This window comes from Temnothorax longispinosus, chromosome 7 (genome assembly GCF_030848805.1).
Source record: "Temnothorax longispinosus isolate EJ_2023e chromosome 7, Tlon_JGU_v1, whole genome shotgun sequence".
NCBI lineage: Eukaryota > Metazoa > Arthropoda > Insecta > Hymenoptera > Formicidae > Temnothorax > Temnothorax longispinosus.
The window spans coordinates 3,151,615-3,173,694 of record NC_092364.1 but is presented as its reverse complement, the minus strand read 5'-3'; the positions used below and the strand labels follow the sequence as shown (position 1 = coordinate 3,173,694).

Sequence of the window (22,080 nt, the reverse complement as noted above, 5' to 3'; positions counted from 1 at the left end):
AATTTTCTTCACCGCTTGGGAATCAATTTCTTATTCTACATAATTTCATGACAATAAATAGATTTGAAAATTATGTATAAACTATGCAATATGCGTGTATCACTTAACGAGTACAAACAAATGGCGTTTATTTAGTTCCTTATACGTAGTAGAAGTCATCGAAATGGTGCGTCTTTGCGAAATTCGTAATATTATATTCAACGAACGTTTCACTTTCGAAGCGGTTCACACAAGACTTCGAAATTTGCGTAATTACCTGATTTTGGGCGTTTTGCTCGGCCATGGCTTTTTCCTTTGCTTGCCTCTTGCATTTATACCGATGATTTTGAAACCATATCTTCACCTGTGAAGCACACATAAAACATATAATTAAGTCTTCATCGAACATAGTGGATATTAATGTTATAATCTATGTTTTTACGTTAAATGTTCGATTTAACGTATTCGTTACGTTTCGTTACGTAAATCGAAAACGATAAAAGTACAGATTAGCAATATGATATATTCGGAGCAGATTGTAGCATGATTGGATTAAAATTTTCACTGAAAAAATCAGATTCGGTAGAATATAAAATAAAAATGTATATTATATCACATTCATAGAAACAGAGTGATAAATAAGTCAAAGAATTTCGTTATGTAGAACATATATACGCGAATCTGTAGGCGTTATACGGTATAGCGGAGAGAAGGGCACGATGTTTGGGGCACTCTACGAACAGTTCTTTGGAGCAAAGCTTAAAATCGACCGCGTTGAGTCGCTCTTTATGTCGGAGTAAAACGGACGACATATCTCATACGCGAACTATCGCCAGGTAGGCCCTCGGATGTTTTTTCAGAGAAGGCACGCGCTTTTGTCAGACGCACTTTGAATCGGCCTCTAGCTATTTCCTATCCGATGCTTCTAAGTCCGTAATCCACGGTTAAAGGACTGTGTTATTTCTTCGAGGGGAATTTAACGCCTCGTTCACTTTATGCGGATACTCAATGCCGAGGAGGGAAATAGTACGAATTTTACATATTATTTATTAGAATTATCGGAGAGTCTTGACTCTATTGTGCGCATTTTAGACGAGAATCTCGAAAACAATATCGTGGAATTGCAATATTAACAGCAATAATAGGTGTTTGTCTTCGAATCCTATCCCAAAATATATCGTGTGTCTCACATTTATTACGCAGTATAGAAAACGTGTCTCGAAATCAACAAATGCTCCTTTAATCATTTTACTTGGTATAATTTTTTTTATGACAAAGTTAATATTCTCTTGGTGAAATAAATAATCATGTGTAAGATCTATTTTCCTTATACCAACTTTTACTAACGATAACTTATATTTTCGCCTTTTCGGTTATTTAAAAGTAGGAATATTAATGAAATACTACATTTATTATATATTATTCTTATATTTATATCGATATTATCTGACAGACGTTCCGTGATACCAAGACTCGTTAAAAAGTTAAATCAACCGATAAGATATGTTTTAGACGATAAACGTCGATGCGATTAAGCCGCCTTTGTGAATCACGCATAATGCATACAGCGCGGATTATAACGCGCTTCTATCATAAGCAGATGTCGATCTCGATTCCGTCCAGGCGGCTGCACAACATCCACGATCGCTTTAGCTCAATTGCCGTAAAAGCAGTCTCGAGCGATCCTAATCGCACGCGACTGTTCCTACTGAAAACTCAAGCTACGATTCCTTTCTTTCTCTTTATTCTGGAATAGACCAGGCAACAAAATTCACCGACTAACTTTTGTTATATCAATCGAGATTTACAGAATTTTCCTTCGAACTGCGGATTTCTCGGTCAAATCGATTGTCTTGTGAAAATGTCGAGACTATTATCATTATTTATCACAACTTTCCCCTGTTTTCAATATACATTTAGTAAGTAAGCGCCAAATTAAGAATCAAGCGAATTGAATCTACTTGAAACTAATATGAAAAATACAATTTTATTATATAATATATTTAATATTCTATAAAACTTAATTTTAAAGAGCTTTGTATTCAAACGGTAAATTGAATCAAAAGAAACAAAAATCGCCTGCTAAATTAAGTTAAAATTTAAATGAAGAATCTATCGGATTGTGTTGATCGCTCGAATTCCCCTGTCTTGCGGGGGGTCTCCTAGAAACTAGACTGCCCTTCTGAGACTCGTTTTCGCATCCTGAAATTTGTCTGCAGGTGTGTCAGGATCCGTCATCAGTGGAGTTGTAAGCTCAACTATTGCGTGTCAACTTTTGCAGCAGATGATTTTTATCGTCCCGATCCGTAGAGCGCATATGTTACCGCGTGTAACCTCGTCGAGTGGCTGTTGTACGCTTCAACCTCGTTCCCGAAGCCGATATAACCCCCATTATACGTCGGAGTTGCGTTGCGTGTGTCGGGAATGCAACGAAAGCACTTTAAGGGGTCCGTCCAGCCGACCGCGTCTCGAGGACCCGCCACCGTCTGTCTAATTCTTTGAATATTAGCGGGATCGGCCGCCCTCGAAAATTCCTTTCACCCCTCTCGGGCGTCGCCTCGAGCGTGTCCAGAATACCGGTGGTTGCCCCGCGGGTGATGCACGAACTATACTCTTTTCTCTATTATTCAATTTTTTATTTTCCAGGTCGTGTTGCTTTGTACGTCGTTGTCCAACTTTATAAAACGATTACGACGAATGCATTCAGTTATCGGTAACGCAGCGAGGATAGTTTTATATAAAAAAAACAAAAAAACACGAAAATTACTTAAAATCACAAATTGAAAATTTTTTATACGAAGCTTTGTTTTCGAGAAAATCGAATTTAACGATTGGGAAAATAGTAATATATTTCCTATATTTTAACTTGCATAATTTTCAATGAATTTGTATCATATAAAATCGATTTAACACAGTAGCTTCGTTACGATTGAATAAAAATAAAGCAGTTTATTAAATTAGTAAATACTGAAATAATCTTGATGTTACAAATAGTTATTGACGAACTTTAATTATTCTATATTACTTTTTTAAACAGAACACTAAATGTGTTTATTCAAACTTTGAATTAATCCTTGACCACCCTTGAAAATGAAACGCAGATCGCACTATTGTTACACGCGATGTTTGCCTGCTCGAGACAATTTTTCAGGATGGCTCATCATTAAAGTGATCCGTGTAAATTCATCTTAAGGAGCATTACCGCGAAAGAAAGTAATACTCGCAACCCTCTCGCCCCGCTGTTCGTTGCGTGAGTTTTTACGTACGCTTTGTGGTGCGCGGCCGGTTTTGCGTAGGGGTGAGAGACCTTATCTAAAAGCCACGAAGAGGCACTAGACGAGGGAAGTACCTCTTTCGCTGCTCCCGTTCGTTAATTCCTTTTCTACCGATAATCCACTCGAAGCTCGTCGAGTTTTCGGCTACGTACGCCGCCGCGCGCGCTGACTTCGAGAGATCTACAAACAGCCATTTACTTCTGCGCGAGCTTACGTAGGATGTATGACGGAACTGTGTGTGTGTGTGACGTGTGGATCTTCTAGATCCGCGCGCTCGCACGCGAGACTTTAATTCTTCGTTCCAAATAGATCCCTCCACGATCTCTTTTACTCAACACCCTCTAATGTGTCCTACTTCCAAACGAGAGATTTGGAATCTTTATAGAGAATGGCTTTGCTTCTCGGGAAATGACTCCGAACGAAACAGCGAACCGACACGGTGGCGAAAGATGCGACTTTGCTGAAATCGGGACGACAATTAAAGAGATGAATTTAGATCGACACACGATACCGACGTGCGGCGGACGTTCCGTGATCTCGACACCGATTATCGTGTATGTCGTACGATTCGCGCGCGTATATACCGTGCTCCGCTGTACCTAAACTCGCCCGAGTAAATCCAGAGGCTGCGCTCTGTGAAAGATCCGACGATGAAAACGGGACGCGCGGCGAGCGGACGCGCGGCGAATTGTTATTTCAAGAGAACTGCCGTCCGTCAGTTCGTTTGTCCATCGCTCCCGCCGCGATGCGATGTGTAAACAGGGAAAGTTAAACAAGATAGGGATATATAACTGGTGTGTACGTAAGAACACGGTGCGCAGGCATGAAATTCAAGGCTAACAATGTCGACCTCGAACGACAAGCGCTTCTGATGTGTGAATTTTGTCCATTGAGTCCTAGCACGTCTTGCTGCATCGAAAAGAGTTTGACGCACTGTTCCCGTGAAATCAATCTTATTTTAAAGCGTGAGGCTTCGCAGACTTTGTTTATACGAAATAAAAAATTCGCTTATTTTTACTCCAGCAAATTTGTTAACGAAGAGCTAAATAGAACAAGCTCTGGTACGATTTAATGTACGAAATTCTGATAATTGTCAATGGAAATGTCATCTGCGGAATTTTGGTTTTTAATCGTGAGAGAGATTAAATCACGAAGAAGCAGTGACTGCTATCCTCCAGGTAACATCTCTCAGGTGGAAACGTCGGCCTATATTTATCTTTGAAAGGCATGCCCCTTGCGAAAAGGACCACAGGGGTCCGGCAAAAATTTACTTTGCCGCGAGAGACTTTAACTTCCGATTAACTTGCAGGAGTTTACTCTTGTTCAGACAGGATGAAACGCTTGGCATCCGAACGATTTGGTTTTCTTCGGGCCCTGTCAACATTGCCTTTTCAAACTAATTTGTGAAAACAAACCTATATAATCCGCTTAGGATCTTAATTTCCAAGATGCCGCATGTAGAATTACATTGCTTTATTTGTTGATTTTCTTTTGCTGCCAATATTGTGTATATTATAACAAACATCATATATAACGATTTTTTAATACGATTTTCCGGTAAGAAACTTTACGTAATAAATTTCACAGTCAGAGAGGTCATCAAGCTTGACTTATATTTCAGTGAAACATTTTAAAATAATTTTGTAGCGGTTTTTCATTTAATTTTTGAAGTATCTCGTCGTTTGATCGTTATTGTTACTTTGTTACGAAAACAAAAACAACGTGATGCGTGAACTTTACACGAAACAGCCTGTATGAGTCTCCACCAACTATGCAAAATTTCAAAGTGTTGTTTTCGAACTGTTACATAAAGTAGAACCCGGTATCTCCTTACACGTAGGACAAATGTTACGAGAGGGTCAAACGTAATTCGAGCTTCTTTTCGCTCGTTCCACTTTACGAGTCAGACCCCACTCAGCACCATCCTCTCTTTCTCTTTCTCTCTCACTCTCACTCACTCGTTGTAACGATCTCTCCTATCCAGGTAACGCGTGTCGCCGTTTGACATTAGTTGGCCCATTAAATGCCGATAAATCTGGTGGGTGGCACGCGAAGTCGAGGGGAGGCGCGATTATATCGCGCGTGTGCTACGAACACGTCGACACGCGTTCGGGAGGCATCGAGTATCTGTTAGCCTCTGCTCGAACAGAGTCAAGCCCGTAGGTAGGTAGGCGGCCAGGACGAGGTCGAGAGAGCGAGAGAGAGAGAGAGAGGTAGGAAGAGGAGGCGGATAGAGTGGACGATTGATCAAGTTAGCGTAACGTCATTACGTCGCGAGTACATCGGGGGTTGACGCAAAACGACGGCCACCTCCTGCCCCTCGCTAGGTACAACAGCCTCCTCGGGCAATTTGACTCGACACCAACCTTCGCCCGGATTATCCGGTTGGTGGCCTATACAGCCTCGGGCCGGCGCGGGTGATTCTCTCGGTTGGGGTTCGTTACGGACGTGGCACAAACGAGCCGTATACGCTCCCGGCACTCGCCGTACGTATACATTTTTCTTTAGGCTTGTGCATTCGCGATAAAACAGCGATATCGATACCGCGCGACGCCGCAAATTCGAACGAAGTCTCGGTGGAATGAGTAACGAAAGAAGAAAAAAAGAATAAGGTTTCTCATTCATGAATAAAAATGATACTTTATTGGAATGTAAAGGCGCTCGCTCGCATATATTGTGAATAAATATCGCACAAATGAATTGAATTTTCTTCGGATTAAATCGATTCGGATATAACCATCGCGTTATTCAGCTAGTAATATCTGTTTAATGAGAGCGTTATGTCCGTCGATAACAGAGACTTGTGGGTTCGCTTCGATGGAGGATTAAACGCGTGCGAATGTCTGCGTGCAAAGAGCTCTGCACGCCGCACGACGATGAACCTGCGCGAATACCGGGGATCAACTAACGTCAAATTATGATTAGGGCTGTTAATTGTCCCGTGTTGACCCTGCTGAGTGGGTAGCCCGAGGACAAACACGATTCCGCCTCCCTTTTGTTGTTTTAACTCAATACCGTCGGCCGGAGATGACTTACCGATTACCTAGCGTGATGTCTGAAAACCAGGGGTCTTCCAGCCCCCAAATAGAAATGACTTTCTGGTTACCGCGAAGCGATGCGTGGAGTAATTGCGTGCGGCCGGAAAGGCGCGACGGTATACGTGATTTTATTCTGCTTTATCTTATCCTATTCTATTTTTTATTCGCGAATAAATTGGAAAGTGATCAACTTTATCCTAGTTTGCATAGATCTAAATAGGAACATAAAATTGTAAGATACCTAAGCCTTGACATCCCTGAAAAAAGCTTAATCCTTAAAAAATCTTTCGATCATCAAGAAATATTTAACTTTAAATTGTCCAAAGATTTCATACGTAAAAAGATATTTTATGTCACTGTAATTACTCGGAAAAGAACGAAGCGAAGAAACGTTAAAATCGCTATCGACACGTAGAACGTGCTTTTTCCTTAGCTTGGGCTTTTAATTTTAGCATCTTTTCAGAATCGGCAGATGAGGGGATTGATGCGATAAACCGGAGAGCATCCCTGTTAAGGGATGTCGATATTTGCAGTCCGAATATATGCACCCTCGGCGCGCGAGTGCCGCGAATGCATTACAAAAGAACTATGGTAGCTCGCGCTACAGGACGGAGCACAAAAAACCGTTTCCGTTCGACTTAACAAACTGACAATCTTGCTTCGTAAACATATTAATATCTACCAATAAATATTTTAACGTTAAACATAATACCGATTTTGCGAAAAGAAATACTTGGACTCAAAATTTTAAGTAAAATAATATTTGAATGAAATAGAAATTAGCGTTATGTTATCTATGTTATCATTTCTTTTGGGAAAAACAAACAGTTTAAATATAAATATAAAAAGATGTAAGTGTAAAAGATAAAAGAAGAAGAATGAAAATGTAATAAATTGTCGAAAACAGGGCTCAATAACTTTTGCGTTAATCTGTAGATGCGGCGTCGGGGCAACTCGCATGCATCCCTAGGCTGATATCTTCTGCATAAACGACATAGAAGTGCAGAAAGAAGTGTAATTATGACGGCATTCTGTCCGTCTGTAGATATCGCGGCGCAACGCGGACTGCAAAAGCCAGCGACATATTCATGTGTGCGTTATGCGAGGGTGCTGGGAGTGCACTTGAGAGACGCGAGCACGCGTTGCAGGACGTTCGATTAACCGCATTGCATTTGACAACCAAGAAATCGCCAATCTGTGTAGTTCAAGACACGTCAAATTCTTGAATTCTCAATTACTCATAAAGTATAATTGATGTGCTTAAAAATTTATTTTCCGTCAGTTATAGAAATCGAAGAAATTTCTTATAATGGTGGAATTTTTCATATAAATCTTTATATCTTTTTTACGAGAATATTTCGTAAAAAAGAAAATATTCAATAAAAGAGAAAAAGAAGAGAAAGGGAGAGATAGATATACATATAGTGTTTCAATATTAGCGAACTTATATAAATTAAGCCTCAAAATAAATCCTCAAGGAAAAGTCGACTCGAAAGCTAAATAATCTGTGGATGAGATATACACGATAGGATTTCGATGTACTTTAGAAAATTAGAAATGAAGATATATCGAGTATATTCCGAACAGGATTTAAGGGGGTTAATGCCAATGTTAAGGGCGAACATCCGTAAGTTAATGGCGCCGTTTCCCCCGTTATCGTGTCAAAGAACCATGCCGGTGGCACAGTCGTGCCGTTGCGTTGTCGATCGTTTCGTCTCTCGTCTGTGCCGATAGATCTCGAAAACGGCGGTAGCGACGTGTTTGCACGGCATTGAGCTCGCCCTCTGCTCTACGGGATTCGATCCCTCTTCCGACGCGCACGCCATGGGGTTGCCGACCGCAGTGCAAGGGGATGAGACCGGGGGGAGGGGACGAGGACTCGGTGGTACGCAAACCCATTATTATGATTATTATTCGTGTAGCTGAATCGCGCGCGCAACCGCGATCTTCTTGCCTTCTCTCTTATTCTCTCTCTCTCTCTCTCGCCGATCCGATCTCTCATTCTCTTATCCGACATTATTCTACGATTCAACATTCCTTGCGCTATTCGTACCTACGTTGCCTTCGTAGTCGAAGACATTTCCGGCAATCGTACCTACATATTTTGGTAATACTTCTATAGTTACTTCCACTATTTTTGTAAATAATTCGCGATGCATGTTATTGATGTATCGTGTAGCAACGAAAACGCAATTGTAACAACGATTGTTTCGGATAACAAAGATTTGATATCACCGACAGGTTTTCGCGGACGCGGCCCAATAGATCGAAACTTTTCGGAAAAGCGGAGGGAAAATGAAGAGGTGGGATAAAAGCTACGATAGGCGGATCAAGGGGGAGGGCGGGGAGGGGAGAGAGTGTAATTTGCCTCTAATGCGACACTCGACGTAGCAGCTGGCTCCACCGGCCCTCTGCTTTTCCATTCGCCACTCGGCCGCAATCGGCAACAGTAGCGATAATAATAACAATACTGGTAACAATGCCCAGGAGTGGCTAGGCATTGTAACACCGCACCGCGCGAAGGAGGGGAGGGGGGAGACCGGGTACTTGGAGTAACAATGCGAGCGCAAAATGGAGGGACCCATCTGCGTGTGCCCCGTGCCTAAGGGGACAAGGGGGAAGGAGGACGCTCTCCGGAGGGAACAGGACGAGAGAGAGAGAGAGAGAGAGAGAGAGAGAGAGAGAGAGAGAGAGAGAGAGAGAGACGCCGGCGAGATAAATGCAATTCGTCGTCACGCGCTCCGATGCCGTCGCCATTTTTTTGCTGGTTGCATCCGCGATAAGAGATTTCCTTTCGAGATGAGACGAGCAGCCGATTCGTCCGTGATTCCGCGATTTGCCGAGTGCGCTAACACCGCGCGATGAATACGGGCGATTTGAGGCGCGATTGTCGAGCAACGTTGGCGGACAGTAAGGCACGAAGAATATAGCAGCTAAATGTGCGGAGCATTGCATTTACATTTTACAAAACATTTATAAGTTATCCGTGCAATCTCCAAAATGTATGCGAAACCACGTAATTTGTATTTTACAAAACGTACGTTACGTGACGTACGACGAAAGATAGAGATATGCACATATGCAGGGAGAAACGTAAATCGTTCGCAATTTCCTTCCCTCCCCTGATCCCGCAATCGTTACAATCTACTATGAAACTCGTCGAAACTTATGCACCGATTGTGCCCGTTCGCCCTGGGCGCGCATGAAAATCCCGGCTGATTGCAATCAGGCCTCTTTGCCGACTTCCGTGCTTGACACGGAATCGACTCGTCACCATCGCTCGAAGGGCTTCGCACAGGCGCTCGACTCTTCCGGTTTAAGGAAGCGCTATACGTTTCCACTTTGAGAAATCTCTCGCTCGTCATGTAAAGCTTCTGTTTCAGACCTGGCTACCGCGGCGTTAACTATATATAGGCATTTTCATTTCGCCTATTTCTTTGCCGTAAACAGTTACGAATGTCCGAACATGACGCGTTCTTTTCGAGAATGCTTATGGAAAAAGCATGTGAACGTTTGCTCTTTGCAGTCCAAACTATTTCTCGCAAATGAGCGAAGATCAAATATTTTGTTCTCAATTTCCTTTAATTATTTCATTTTATTTCCAAGTTGGTCTAACGAATAAAGTAATTTTTATTAAATAATTTATTTATAGAGGAATTTATGGAGATCCCAAAAATATAATTTGTTAATTATAATCGCGTATGGGTTCATATGCTTGAAGAATTATGCGATAAACTATTGCAATATGTATCATGTCAAGTCCAATTCGACGTAGGACCGCAAAAGATATTTAAGATATTTATGGCGCTTAGCGTAAGTTAAGTTATACGTCGATAACTTAACGTCCCCGTGGAGCGTCGCGTTACAAACGTCGCGCGATGACAAACGGTACAATTCGACGCGCTTGTTTTCAAAGGGCTGATAAGTGAATTGAACCAGACGGAGAGACGAACGGTAGACGGAACGATAGACCGAACGAGGGGGAGACCCTGCGTGCTACGTGCGTGAACGCAGGATGCGGCCAATGAGCCACGTAACAATTATTTATTGTTGCCAGACCGCTGTGCCGCATCTCGAGCCGGCCAGACCTGTCTGCGTCCAATGAAAATGAATACGCTCGTTAAAATCGCGGCGTATGCCGGAACCAGCTATCTTATCCGCTCGTTAAAGCGACAAACCGTAGATATCTTCGTCAAGATTCATAATAAAAACACTTGCGCGAAGCATCTTACCGGACGAGTTTGCCCTGGCGATTAATTCGGCGCGCCGAATATCGGATAAACGAACCGATTGCTTGGCAGTCCGTTTATACTCTTTTGCATAACGGGGGTTGAGATCCGCGGTTAAAGGGACATCCGGCGATTCCGCGGGACGCCCGGAATACGAGTAACAAGTAATCAACATACCTGCGTGGGCGTTAGATGAATTAAGGACGCCAGATGCTCCCGCTCGGGCGCGCTGAGGTACTTTTGCTGCTTGAATCGCCTTTCGAGCTCGTAGACCTGGGCCTGGGTGAAGAGCACGCGTCTCTTCCGTCTCTGCGCGAGGGGAAATTGCATCGCGCCGACGCCCATGCCGACGCCGACTCCGACGCCGACGCCCACCCCCATTCCCGACGACTTGGTCATGTCGCCCATCGACTGGCCCACCGAGCAACCGGCCATGTTGGTCCCGCCGGCCGCCGCGGCGCCCATCAGCCGCGAGACTGCAAAACATATTGAAGAAACCGGGAATGATACTTTGCGAGCGTTCTCTTTCCGCATGCAACTTCTTTATGAAAACTTACGGCCTATATATATAGCTTAGCGACGAGAAATATCGGTTTCGCAAGTTTTCCTTGTTTCTACATTCTGATTCTGATATCGTTTCGACCTTATTTTTACATTATCCGTTGCGAATAGTTTTAGATTTAATATATTCACGGTCTATATATACATATATATATATATATATATATATATATATATATATATATATATATATATAAAATGTATACGAAGTATTTGTGGTACCCTTTTGTGTTAGACATAGCGACGAGATTTAAATGATTGAGAATTAAGTAAAAAAAATTGTTACCAACGGCTTCGATGTAGTGACATCAGAGATTATAATAATTATGACATATTCATATTTTCATAAGTATACGTCTAAGGCGTGTATGGTTGAACGATTCCCTCTAAATTTGAGCTACCGAGGGCTACCCAGACGAGCGAGCGAGCGAGCGAGCGGTCGTCTATCCCTTGTCAGTTGGAGGCTGTCAAAAATGAACGCGCTTGGGCGCGGACAAAGGGAACGATTTAGGCGCTGCGAAGTGCTACGTCACCGCGAGAGCACGGGAGGTCCCGAGATGAAGTCCCGAAATTATTATGCCTCTGAGAACCGTATTCTCGAGCCGTCAGTGAAGTCGAGGGCGAGAAAGAAATACCACTTGAGCGCAGGAACAAACACCGTCAAATTTGTTTACCCCGGCGCGCCCGCGTATACGGGAGAAATCGGTGGAGCCCCGCAGCTCAAATCCGGAGCGCGCACCGAGCACCGAGCGAGAGAGAGTCGATTGTCGTTATATTTTCGCCGCCGGCGGAAGAAGGCGGCGCATATTTTCGTCCGGGGGCTCCTCTCATTACGCGGATATCCGGAGCGCTTGTATATACTCGATAGCCTATATTTCGATAGCCGATTCGAGCACCGGACGAATTCGCGGCTCCGTCTCACCTCCCATCTGGATTGTTGCACTGTGATCACGAGATCACCTGCGTTCGAATTGATCAAACCTAACTCGCGCTTGCCTATTGCGATATGTATATGTTCCATCCACAAATTTTCAAAACTGTAACGATCTCTTGAAATCAACTTAACAACTCTTTCTATATAAATTCATAGAGCTCTTTCCGTAATTAATTTGCATTGCGCAACTCCGAAAAAACCCTCTCTCAGGTGTTGATACGCGAATTATCTCGCGTTAATATTAATTGGTGCCGCGAGGAATTTCTCGTAAATCACATCAGTGATGTAAATTATTATGTTTCTCGTATATACGACGCTATCCCTTTTTTAAGTCGCTCGTCAGCAGTCATCGAGAACAATGCGTACGGGTAGGACTGACGGGACGGGATGTTTCGATGTAACTTCTGCCAATACACGAAGGCAGATCCCGATGATGGGCGAACAACGCGCGTGCAGGAACTCGTTAAGTAAATTGACGTTTTCTTCAACGTCTACCTGACCACCGGCGTTGCACTCTGCCTCACGTCGAACATCCTCCCGTATTTCGAAACGTAATTATGTGGCATAGCGACCGACGGGGAGAGAGGGGGGGGGAGGGAAACCCTCCTCCGCCTCGGCTCTTCACCTTCCAATTAGGTGACAAAAGCCCAAAGATTTCTCGCTCCGAATCACAGACGCCTTCGCGTACCGCCCACAGTGTGAAAGTCGTCCAATCCAGCGGGATAAAAATATCTCTGTCTGATGGCATGTAGATTTAGGCGTAACATTTAATGTCACGCGTCGATTCTGTAATTTTGCTCATTACGTGATTTCGCGCGTCACTTTAATCTTACTTGAATTAGATCTCATTTAGAACGTTAAATAATATGTTACAGGATCTGTGTAACTACTAAATTTGCTACAGAATCCTATTCACTGTCTCGTTCCACGTAATGCAGAGGTAAATTATAAATAAAATTGATTCTTGAATAACGCAATGTTTTTCTGTTAAATATGTGGTTAGAAAATAACTTGATTATAGAATCAATAGAGATTAAAATCCGTAATTAATCTTAAATATTTAATAGGGAAAGATTAGAACGAAAATAATAAGTATTCAGAACAAAATTGACAGTTTATTATCGTGAAAATAATAGGGAGTTAATTTAAAGCGAATGAGTTAAATATAAAAAAAATATGTATAAAAAGAGAAAGGATACAATAAAACAATACAAAAGAAATAATAAATCTTGCGAGTTTAGAGTGCAATATAAAAACAAATTTTTCAAGTGCGAGGAATTTTAAATAATTTTGACATAAAATAATATACAACTTCTGGTTTATAATTTAAGATCAATATGTGCATAATTATGCATTTTCCTCAACAATATATTATTTCCATCAATTGATCCATTTTAATCACGATTTTAATTATATTTAATCACACAAGACACAAGATTAATAATAATAATAAAGGAATGGAGTCGCGTGTTGTCGTTAGTCCACAACACGGTGCTGCATACACGAAATATGCAAATATCGTAAAAAGTTACAAAAGAAATTCGTATATACAAATAACGCTCACGTATAGCGATGAGGGAAGACGTTTTTAATAGACCATTATTAAAATGCAAATCACGAACGATAGCACAATCGATGGTGCAATATATCAAAGACGTCAGACTGCGAATGGCGCAGTGATATTAAAATGCTAGATCGAAGAGCAAGAGATTAATGAACAGATTCTCCTTGATCTGAAAATTCATTTTTGATAGCACCAGCAAACAGTATATGATGTGTATGTAAATTTACAGCCTGTCTCTTCATAAAATTATAAAGAAATGCTACAAAGGGATATATCCAATTCAACATTATACATTACTGATTTTTGGCAAAAGTTCTTTCGCGATTTACCCTGCCGTTTCGCGCAAAACGCGTAATCTACATAACGTCGCCGCATAATCGCCAGTTCCAGAAGACGCGAAACGCATCGGGGAACGACTCGTTTTGCAGGGCTTTCCCTGCGCTCTGTTTATTTTGCAAGGGGCGACGAGATAAGTCCCGCGAAATCGAATTCGTATGGCGCGGACGGGCATCCGCGCCTCGTCTCGAGGCCTTTAACTCGAGGACCAGTCCCTCTTATTTGTTTAACTAAAATCCTCAGCGCCGTCCACTAGTCGCGCTTTCTCGAATTCTGGATCGATACGAGCGACGAGCGAGATCGGCTCGCTAAAGTGGCGCGTGCGATGGACGAAAATCCACACAGAGGAGGAGACGAGCGCGCCTTGTTGACACAAGTCGCATGAAAGATGCGCGCATTGTTGGTCGACGGTGGTATGCGCGACGTTCCTTTTGTGGACACTGAAACGCGAAACTTATGCGGCGCCCTGGACATCCAAATGGATCTTCCACCCGAAGTGTCAAAGCTCTCCTACACTTCCCGAAGACGCTTTTACGCCAATCCTTTTAAACTGTTCCACTCGAAGAATATCGCTGACTGCAAATCGCAGACCACTCTACCCGCATTTGTGTTTACTTCACGGACGATTAAACTTAAAAGTCTTGTTTTAAAATACAAAAATAGATTTAGAATCCCTCTTCTTTGTTGTAGTACACCTATCTAGAAAGTCAAACGAGACTTGACGAAGATCAACGATCTCGAGGAAACCGATTTGTATCCCCATTTTGTATACGAAAGCTGTATCATTGCAATCCTTTTCACCTCCTATCCTGACAATTTATGTTAGCTTATTTGTAGAAAGTCTGTACACGCTTTTGGAGATAAAAATAAAATTCTTCTCTACCGTAGAACACTTGGAAACGGTTGTAAACTGAGAAATGCCCACGGGTTCTCTTCTTACCAATTAACGATGGCGCATTTTCGTCAACTTTGTAACGCGAGACCGACACTCTCCTCGTCGATCCCTAAATGGAGCTGAGATATCCATGGTCTTGTCGTTACAAGCCTGATAAAAGCCTGACGGACGTGACTCTTGGAAGGCGGAAGGAATAGCTCGTTGTGAGATAGGATTTTTATCCGAGTACAACATACACGTACAAACATACAGCGTTCTCTCTTTCCCTTTCTCTCGCCCGGCAGTCGCTTCGGTGCCGCGCGCTTCCGGCATTTATACACAAAACGCGAAACACAAGGATTTTGATGAATATCTGATAACGTTAAACTCTCTCGCGCGGCGTGATTCCTCATCGACGTCCCTACAGATTTCACTCGCTGATTTTTCTATCGGTGATTAAATAACAGGTGTAGATCGTGCGTCCGATGTCGGATTTTCATGCTAACGATCATCATCGTCGGGGAGAAACACGTCTTTGAAAGTGTAAGCGTCATATATTCTATGAGACTACGCCGAGCCTCTCTGATAAATACAGACCCCTCGAAACTCATTTAACAGGCTGACAGAATGACTGTTTGCATTCGATAACTCGGTAACGTTTAGCGGACAGACTAACTGTCCGAGACGTAATTCATCGAACCACAGTCGCTGAATTAATCAATATGTAGACGAAGTCCGCGGAGGCTTTTTGCTCGTCTGACGAGCATGTAAATGTATGTGGATATACCTGACAAAATATTCCCTCCATTAGCGCGAGCGTAAAGTCGTTTCTCTCAAATTTCGATGAAAATGATTTTTATGCTTATCTACCACGACTGACGTAATTGCACTTTTCCACGTCTGTAAAGGCCGCACGGTGGTACTTAACAAGGACTTTGCGAATAAAACCGATGATAAAGCAAAATGGGAAGGAAATAATCCTTTAGAAAATATTTTGTAGGATATAATAGCAGTTCTATAGAAAATTAATCAAATTAACGAAACATGAAAATTTGCTCATTAATTATCGACAATTCGTATTAACGCTTTTTTGTTCAATATACGCAAATACACAATATGACATATTTTTCACATCTTCTCTTGCAATCTCTTTCACGAAACTGCTAATATATATATATATGTATAATATTAATATAATTTACCGCATTGAGAGATTAGACGTACCACAATTTAGCTAAAGTTTCTTTCAGGTTTCGTTCGTTTTAGCCAGAACCGCGCATATTCGGGTCTTTCTCATTTGATTTTCTTTGAATAAAAGACAAGCTACTCACTGGCAAATCGCGGATCATTGGTGGCTGGTGGCGCCGGTGCGTACCACGGATGATGGTGCGACGAAACCGCGTGGGACCTCATGGGGTCCGTGGCTGTGGCCGTGGCGCCCACGCCGGGCCCGGCGTGATGGTACGGCGACAATTCCGCGGCGCAATATTGATATTGCGACGTGAGCTGCATAGTCGCGTAAGGATTACCCATGGCACTCATGCCTCCGCCGGCACTACCGCCGCCGCCACCGGGGGCGGCCCCGTTGGCAACGGAAACCGGTCCGGGGGTGCTGCCGCCGGGCGTCGAACCGCCGTGGAGCGGCGGGCTGCCGCTGCTCGCGCTCGAGCTACCGGTGTTACCACCCACCCGTGCACCGCATGCGTTCCCGTAAGGCGAACCCTGGGAATGCGTAACGACGCCGACACCAACACCGACGGCGGCGGCAGCGGCGGCGAGCTCGAGCTTCCGATAGGACTCCTCGATCGGCGACAGAATATCGGTGACGCTGAAGGGCGTAGTGTGGGCACCGCCAGCAGTCTGCACGTGAGACGAATGCTGCTTGGGCGACAGGCTCATCGCCAGGTCGATCCCATTGAGGTCAGACAGCAGGCCGGCCTGCTCCAGCGATTGCTGATGCTGCTGCTGCTGTTGTTGTTGCTGCTGCTGCTGCTGTTGCTGCTGTTGCTGTTGCTGTTGCTGATGATAAGTCGTGGCGTTGCCATTACCGCCTTGATTGCCGCCGCCGTTTCCGCCGCCGCCGCTGCCACCGCTCATCTCGGCGAGCCCGACGCCGTCGAAGTACTTGAAGCTCGCGCTTCGCGGAATGATGAGGCCGGCGCTAGCCGTAACAACGGCGCATTATGACGTTACCTCTGCTCCCTTTCTCTCTCTCTTGCCCTTTCTCGTCTAGCTCGTGCCGCTCGCCGATCGCCGAGATCGCGGCGCCAACGTGTTCCTCGACACGACACCGTCGTACCCCTTAGGGGTCACGAAATCCGAATGTCCCGAATCTTCGCCGTGGAGTTTCGAAAGTGAACCGTCACTTGAACTCGATCGCTCACTCGAGACCGAAAAACAGTACACACGGGTTAGTTAATCTCACAATGCCACAAGTCACTCCCGTACGTCGACGCGCTCACTTATTACTACGATGGATCACGGGCGCACAATAAAAAAAAAATAATAATAATTCCGTTTTCACCAACACCGGGGCCGTTTGACCCCGAAATCGATGTAGAGCCCGCAGTCATTCCCCGCGAGCCGGTGTTCGTCCCCTTTTCTCTTTCCGTGATCCCGATCACGTTTAAACGCACGCATAGCTCTTGCAATCGCGAGAACAAATTTCCACACCCGCGAGATGCCGCGGACACTGTCGACTTTCTAATCTCGGCGACTATCGAACCCCCGAGCTTCGTCCTCACTGTATTTTATTTGACGTCGATGATGGACACACTTTATCCATTTTCTCTCTCATATATTCGTCGTCCACCGCGTGTCGTTGCTTTCCGGATCTTCGCGCCGCAAGATTGACATTAAGGACGAAGGGACGCAGGGTCACGTGGCGCACGCGGCGAACTGTCACACATAACCGGAAAGAAATCGAGGCCGCGGTCGGCCGGCGGCCGACTCGGATGGCTCCCCCGTAATCGTCGGATCTCTCGACACCGTCGGGCGTGAACGTACGTAAGCCGTTCGCGTCGTCGTTGCGTCTCGCTCCACGTAAATCCGAAACGGACGAGGAAGGATACGGACGCGGTGACACGGCGACCCTGCACACGTGGTCGAGGATAGTGGCCGGCCAGAGCCGGCCGGCGGCCGACTGAAATCACACGAGGGTCTTCGAGTCCTTGGATTCCGCCGATAGAGAGACGATGGTAGATGTACCACTCTACGCTTCGCCTCCACCTTCGTCGAGGATACACTCTCCGTAGGAGAAGAGCCGCTCTATGGATGGATGGATGGATGGATGGCTGGCTGGGTGGCTGCCTGCCTGCCTGGCTGGCTGGCTGGCTTGCTGGGCTGGCTTGGCTGGCTGGCTGGATGGATGGATGAATGAATGGAGAGGACTTCTGTCGGGTACTCCTGGAGAGGTCCTCACGGCCGCTTAGACCCACTCGACCAGCGCTCGCCCGCTCGCGCTCGCGCTCGTTCGCTCGCTCGCTTGCTCGCCCGCCCGGGCACAGGCCCCACAGCCTCTCGCGGAGAACCCGTACGACGACACGATGAGTGGAGTGCCCACTACGGAGAAGTGCCTGCTACCAAGAGTCGTGATGAGATGTCCCCTTTTGCGTGTGAGAGAAGGGTTTCCATACGCCGTGGAGAGGAGCGGTGAGGTCCGCGACGAGGAGAAGTGGATGCTGGAGATGCCGCCGTACGGTCATTGGACGAGCGCCGTCGTGCGGGCGGCGCGACCCTTCCGTCTCGTCGTTCATTGGGCCGCGTCGGTCCACGCCGCTACCGTCCCGGGGACGTGCCCACCGCGTCACCCGACACGCCGTTGGTGCCCATGCCCGAGCGTGCCGGCACGCGTCTACCTATCGCGACGCTCGCGCGAGGCTGCGCCCGACATTGTGGCGGCCGCCACGGCCCCGCCACGCGCAATACCGTGCGAACGCCCGACTCCGGGCGGCCATCCGGCGCCGCCTCCAGACCTCCACGGCGACAAAAGGGCGGGGAAAAACCGACGGCGGAAAAATGTTCGCGGGCACACGCGCCGAAATTCACGTCGGGGGCTCAGCGACCGACGGTACTTTTCGATATCTGCGTCGGCTGTCACGCATCGCTTCCAAGCGCATAAATCCGGACTCCCTCGGCGAGAGAAAGCCCCGAATTCTCCACGTCGCTACTAAGATCTCTCGCACGTTTCTTTCTTTTTTTTTTTTCCCCGGACGGAACGCGCGGTGGTTCCGTCGCCGTGGTCTCCTATGTGGCTGCCGGCGCAAGCGTGGAAATCAGGCATTGCGTTTTCAGTGGTGTTAATCCGATGAATCTCTCTCACGCGGGTGATATCGGCGAGATTCGCCTCCGTTTTCTTGTGCATCCGATAACGAATCCGATGCGTTAGTGCATGCTGGTGCAAACTACAGAGGCTGTTGTACACAAACTTACCTAATTGCAAAAAAAAATTTATTAAACGTTTTGATGAAGGAATTTTGACCAAGGAAACGTTTGACAGGTATCCTGCCAAACTACGTGATGTAACTCGTGCTAAACACTTCTATACATATCTATATATTTTTGTGTCACTTTGTATATGACAGCCTTCAGTGAACACACTAATGCGCACTGGTGCATCATATTCGTCATAAAAACATCATCGGTATAGTTTAACTTTCAAAGAAATCAAAGATGTGCAATTATTTTATGTAAAAAGGAAAGGGATGTATATTTGGACACTGGGGCATATTTAAATAATTTAACTATTGTGTGCCGCAATAAAAATATTCTCAAATGTTCTTTGCGTTTTTCAAAAGTATAATATAACGAGAGGAGTTACTTTTGACAAGTGCAAAAAATACCGGAAGCTTTTTATTTTGACGGATGATATATTTTGATTGTTGAATTTGCTCCTTAAATTTGAAATGTATTTATTCCCTTTTCCTCTGTAAATATCAGTCGCGAAATGCTCTGTCGGGCATAAAGTTAAATGATTTTAATTTTAATGTTAAAACTATAAACCAATTGATTATTTTAATCGTTAATTATTTCTTCAACGTCAGCCATCGTGTTATTGACCGCGGCACAATCATAAATTGTTTAATTAATTAAAAAAGATTTCTTGGAATTTTTATTTAATGTTGACAAAACCTATATCGCTTACAATGAAAAATTGCGTGGGTGCTTCCATTATTTTTCTTTTACAGAGAAAAAAGAGAAGGAGAACAAATTTCATTGTACCAATATGGTCAATGAAATAGAATCGATATCGTTGTGTGATTATTCTTATATATTAAACTTTTTTATAGAATGAAATGAGACATCTAAAAAGGGTGTGCTTCTCTTTGAAATCCTGAGAATATGTAAATATTTGTTGAAGATGAGATATTGTAAAGTTTGAAGAGAATGAACTGTATAATAGTAACACAATAAAAGAACATTCGTGTTATCGCGATACCGACATTATTGAAATTTTTTTAAATACTCAAGTGTATCGTTTTAATCACTTCTGAATTTTATGTAGGTACTTATAAAATGTAGGAGGAATCTTTAATTACCTCTTTAATTATTTCTTATATAAAACTTTTTCAAGATAACCAACGAATAAGATAGAAATGTATTATGATTGAGAAAAATTACTAAAACTTATTATCTTATAAGTTTAGCATTAATATTTGACAGATATTATAAATTTTATTAAACTTTTGAATATATTATGTACGTTTTACATATATATTCTATGTATATATATATACCTATGTATAATATATTTTAATAGATAAAAAGGAAAAAAAAAGAAATAATTTTGATGAAATCATTTACGTATTAAAATACTTTATTTTGTAAATTTTACTTTAATTGCAATAACGTTTCAAACAGTAATTTAATCAAGATAAAAATTAATGACACCGAGAATGTTGCAAATCCACATTAAAAAAACTATTGTTTAAATGTATAAAAATAAGAAATATTTTTGCAAATAAGAAATACCTTTTAACTTTATTTCAAGCTAAAGATCTTCATTTTATTCGAGATCTTCAATGTCTTCAACGTTTTGCAATTCCTTTTCCGTTTTTCTTTACCTTTTTATATTCTATTAATAAAGGGTCTTTTTTTTAGAAAGATTTTTTTTTATACAATGTAGTACTCAAGCGATCTCGTACATCTAAAGAACATAAACACACATAAAAAACACCAAGGATGAAAGTTACTGCCGTCCTTCGAAAATATTCTTTCATCCTTCGAGACTTATTCAAATGGGTTTGCATAAAATTGCGTAGTACGTACCTACGCGCAGAAAAATCAATTAGTCATATGTCAATTAGTCATATGAAAAATGCAGCGACATGGCACTCTTTCCTTATATGTATATACATAAGGATTTCTCTATCCATATTACGCACGAGGTAAATTCCAGTTTGGAAGGAGAGATTTAAAATGGAGAATAGATTGTATCTCGACCTACGTCCATTTATATTTCTTTTTTTTTTTATTTATATAAGCTACAAAAAATTATTAGCCTTAGGGTAGGCATGAGATTTCGATCAAAATCCGATTAACTTATAAATAGCTTATTCTTATTTAAGCGACACTTACACTGTTTTGTTATTATGAATATAATTATTGGCTTTTTTGTTGTTTGATGACATGGAAAGAAAAATTAAATAATTATTATTATCGTCGTCTAATCTATTAGATTAGAGACCATATAAAAAATTTCCTTTGGACAGTTTAGACAATTCTGCCAGTTGAATTAATCGCCGATCAATTTGTCGCGACACCTATACCGTTTTGTTATTGCGAATAGAATTATTTATTTTTTGTTATTTAGCACGTAGAAAGAAAAATTAAATTGGAGACGACAATAATAGATACAGCCGCATACAAACGTTGCTTTAGGCAATTCTGCCGGTTGAATTAATCGTTGATCAACTTAGCAAACATCAATCATACTATATTTTATTAATGTGAATATATTTATTTATTTTTTATCGTTTGGCATGTCGAAAAAAAAAATTTGAAAACGACAAATATACTTATACATTTTCCTCTAAACAATTCTGTGAAACAATTCGATTAAATTAACAGCCGCGGTTAAATCAAGCAATGTTTAATCGATTTTTTTTATTAAAGAAAAAAGAAATACAGCCAGTAGGAACAGGCCTATTTTTGGCCTATTTTCAGCGTATTTCGGTCGAACACTCCTTTAGAATCCAACTAGTGTCATCTGGCGAATACCCAGACACAATTATTCGTACTTCGATCGAAAATAGCATGCGTGCTGTCATCTAACGGCGGTCGCGATAGAAC

At 43.1% G+C, this 22,080-nt stretch overlaps 1 protein-coding gene across 1 annotated transcript in view; it reads right to left on the bottom strand.

Annotated features, from left to right (window-relative positions):
* Nucleotides 1-18,524, bottom strand: part of LOC139816873 (homeobox protein Nkx-2.4) — a 32,763-nt gene extending 14,239 nt beyond the window's left edge. The window contains exons 1-3 of the mRNA XM_071784674.1: nucleotides 16,122-18,524; nucleotides 10,699-10,997; nucleotides 257-343 (exon numbers count right to left, since the gene is read on the bottom strand). Of these exons, the coding sequence (XP_071640775.1) occupies nucleotides 257-343; nucleotides 10,699-10,997; nucleotides 16,122-16,887 (1,152 nt within the window). The 5' untranslated portion in view covers nucleotides 16,888-18,524. The remainder of the gene's footprint in view (nucleotides 1-256; nucleotides 344-10,698; nucleotides 10,998-16,121) is intronic.
* Between the last annotated feature and the right edge of the window lie 3,556 nt (nucleotides 18,525-22,080).